The 3,454-nt window shown below is 41.9% G+C and overlaps 1 protein-coding gene across 1 annotated transcript; it reads left to right on the top strand.

Annotated features, from left to right (window-relative positions):
• Positions 1–1,724: 1,724 nt before the first annotated feature.
• Positions 1,725–2,951, top strand: LOC139854426 (uncharacterized). Its single transcript, XM_071843731.1, has one exon. The coding sequence runs from the start codon at positions 1,725–1,727 to the stop codon at positions 2,949–2,951; it is 1,227 nt and encodes a 408-aa protein (XP_071699832.1).
• The last annotated feature ends 503 nt before the right edge of the window (positions 2,952–3,454 follow it).

Here is a 3,454-nt window from a genome sequence, read left to right as displayed (position 1 = left end):
CTGAATTAAAAATGGGTGACCCAAAAAAGGGCTTATTTGACGGACTGCTAGCCCATTGGACGGCCCAACAGAAAATTAGACGGGCTTATTAAAAGGTCAGCCATCAAATCAGAAGGCCTACCATCAAATAGGACGGCCTGCCACAAACGGCCTGCCAAGCCAGAATCTAGTATAAATAAAGCTCATTTGTGTCCATTTCAACACACTCTCCACTTTTCACTTCTTCAATTCACTCTCAAATTCAGTCTAGTTTGGGAATAGTCTTTCGAGGCCTTCTCACCTCTGAGCAGGAAATTAAGTACCCGGAGGCGAATGCCAAAGATTGTACTAAGAAGCTGTCTAGAGTCGGAGTTGTCACTTTTGTACTTTTCAGAACTCGATTAATAAACTGGTATTTTCATCTTTACTCTATCTTGTTGTAATGTCTTTTATTACTTTGATAGATGATATTCTTGCCATGATTAGCGAGTAGGGATATTTTGTGCATGCTGTGATGTAGTTGTTACGATGTCTGAATATATAAAAAATTGTGTAATGAGATATTGTTGACATGCTTTTCGATTATGATTAAACTCAATTGCTATTCCGACTAATAGAACGTGGTTATCGGCTCTGTGATTCGGAAGTCGCGAACCCAGATTCAGAGTACACTATCTATGTCATCCCTTGGTAAGACAACTCTGCTGGATACATAGGGCATTTTTCAGAGGCACAACGTTTGTAGTAAGGTAACCTACCCTTCGGATTCTGACAGAGGTTCTTTCGTAATGGAAACCCTAATTGATACTAGGAGGACCAGGTTGGCCTCAGGCTATGCTAGAGTAGTTACTACGCATATAAACATACCTCATATATTTAGGAGGCACAATGGTTATAGTACTCAATACATATGCTATGTATGGCCATCGAAACGACCTCACTGTTGAAGAGTACATTGCACCATAACACGGTCTCAAACATTGCACACCGTTTGAGGGATTCTTAAGTAATATGAATTGTTTGTTTAGACCCATAAAGTATTGGAACCGTTAGGATAACCGAACATTCACATGGAGACTACTGTCTGGCCTTGTCATTCTAATGATACGCATATCCGCAAGATTCTGTAGATGCGCATCCAAAACCCTAAAAACCGCACACAAAGGCATATGTCACGGGTATAGTCATACCTTGTGCGCCTATACCATCTGATGCGAGTTTCATATACTTGCATAAGGATACAGTACATTCTAGAAGAATGTACGATATAATCAATTCAGATTCTTTTCCTTAAATAACGAAAGTTAGTTGGGACAAGATCACATTTAATTAGGGAAGAGATTCTACCGAAACCCTAATTCGTGAGCCTATAAATACATAGCTCATGAACCCTAATAGAGATATTCATTCATTTACTCATACGTAAACCACAACATACAAATCTCCATCGTACGAATAAAGCTTCTTACGATCTTAATGACTTTCAGGTATGTCTCGAACTATAAAACCTTCATGTCTTAGGGCCACTCAACCTCGTATTCTAGGTTGTTGGTGGAATCTCAAATCGGCCACCCTATCGGAATCGAAACGATACCGATATGGGTTATCCATGACTAAGTGTCGGAGGTTCGAATATTGTTAGTCCTTAAACCCCTTTATGCACTCAAGCGTAGGTTCACCTTGACCCCGTGAAAATATGCTTGATCATTTGGCGCCATCCATGGGACGATGCAGTAGCATGCCATATGCTACCAATAGTGCTTCAAGGAGTAGCAAGGGAATGGTTCAATAATTTGCCAGCCCAAAGTATTACAGGTTTTGCGGATTTGCGCTCAAGATTTTTATTAAACTTTCACAATTTGCGCGCACGCAAAAGAACACATGTCGAATGTCACGACATTAAGCAGAAATCGAAAGAGAGTTTGGGAGAAATAATAGATAGATATACCAAGGAGGTGGCTAAAATACAAGACTTGCCAGAAATCCAGAAGGTATCCGGCTTCATACATTGTATAGATACCGACAGGCACCTGTCTTTATGGCAACGGTTACGGAGAAGAGTGCCAGAAACCTTCGCGAAAGCCGTAAAAGAAACGCATGATTACATGCGGGCACAAGAAGATATAAAGCAGAATCACGGAAGTACCTTTTCAAATATGGACATCGACGATGATTATTATCGAGTGCAGGGAAGAGGGTCAGAGTCTGGCAAATGTTATGGTGGTAATGGCCAACCTAGGAGTGGTAACTATCATAATGATAAGTATCGCAAATTCAACAACAATAAAGGGAGAGGAAGTCAGAGGTTCAAAAGCAGCCACACTGAAAATGTTGCGTTAATAAAAGACCTCACAAAAACACCAAAAGAAATTTTAGCTACAGAGGCAGTGTGCAAAAGCTTCGACCCCCCTGTACCTTTGTCAAAGTATGGAAAAAGAGACGAAAGCAAATTTTATGATTTTCACGATGATTACGGTCATGAGACCAATGAATGTCGGCACCTAATTGAAAGGGTAGTTGCTGAACTCAAAAGAGGAAGATTGCAACACTTGAAGAAAAGTGCAAGAGCACAAGTCGATAAGCCAAATGGAGAAAAAGAATATCTGTGGCAAAAGAAAAATGAGGGAAAGGAAACGGATAAAACCATAAACATGGTAACCAGCGGACGGACAAATCAGAGGCGCAAGTTAGAGGTATCTGAGGAATGGGAAAACACTCCCATCATATTCCCGCCCATAGCACATGAACCCTCGGATGCGCCCATCACAATTAAAGGGCGTGTCAAAAGCTGCGGGTACATTATTAAGCGATTGCATGTAGACACAGGTTGTGGTGTTGATATAATGTACGAGAACTGTTTCCGCTTGCTGCCAGGGGCTGTGCGAGCCAAGCTAGTGGATCCTAACACTGCGTTATCAGGTTTTTCTGGGGAGTCCGCATGGCCAATCGGGATCATCAAATTAGAGCTGTAGCTGGTGGACGATGATAATAAGAAGTTAGTGAGAAGCACGATAGTAAAATTTTCTGTCGTAAGGTCTTACTCAAAATACAACGCGCTTTTAGGGCGCACGACTTTGCAAAAAATGGCAGCCATCCCTTCCACGGTACACGGCCTTATCAAGTTCCCAACACCAGTAGGAATTGCAATGATAAGGTCAGAAAAGCAAGATGCAAGCATTGCGGCTGTAGAACAAGCAGAACAACAGCCGAGTGAGGCAGAGCAAATTCGAAGCTGCATGATCATCGCAAACCCGCGACCTCCAGAACAGAAAATTAAAATTGACGGAGGATTGTATGATGAGACAAAGTTTAAGCTTCGTAATATATTAGCTTCTAATACGGACGTCTTCGCATGGAAAGAAGCGGACATGACGGGCGTACCAAGGGAAATTGCTGAGCACAAGCTTAACGCAAATCCTAGTCTGACGCCAGTGCGACAAAAGAAACGTGGCATGGCTCCAGAAAGAAGCGAATG

Source organism: Rutidosis leptorrhynchoides, chromosome 6, assembly GCF_046630445.1.
Source record: "Rutidosis leptorrhynchoides isolate AG116_Rl617_1_P2 chromosome 6, CSIRO_AGI_Rlap_v1, whole genome shotgun sequence".
In the NCBI taxonomy this organism is placed as follows: Eukaryota; Viridiplantae; Streptophyta; class Magnoliopsida; order Asterales; family Asteraceae; genus Rutidosis; species Rutidosis leptorrhynchoides.
The sequence above is the reverse complement of the archived record's forward strand: the minus strand, read 5'-3'. Positions and strand labels throughout refer to the sequence as shown.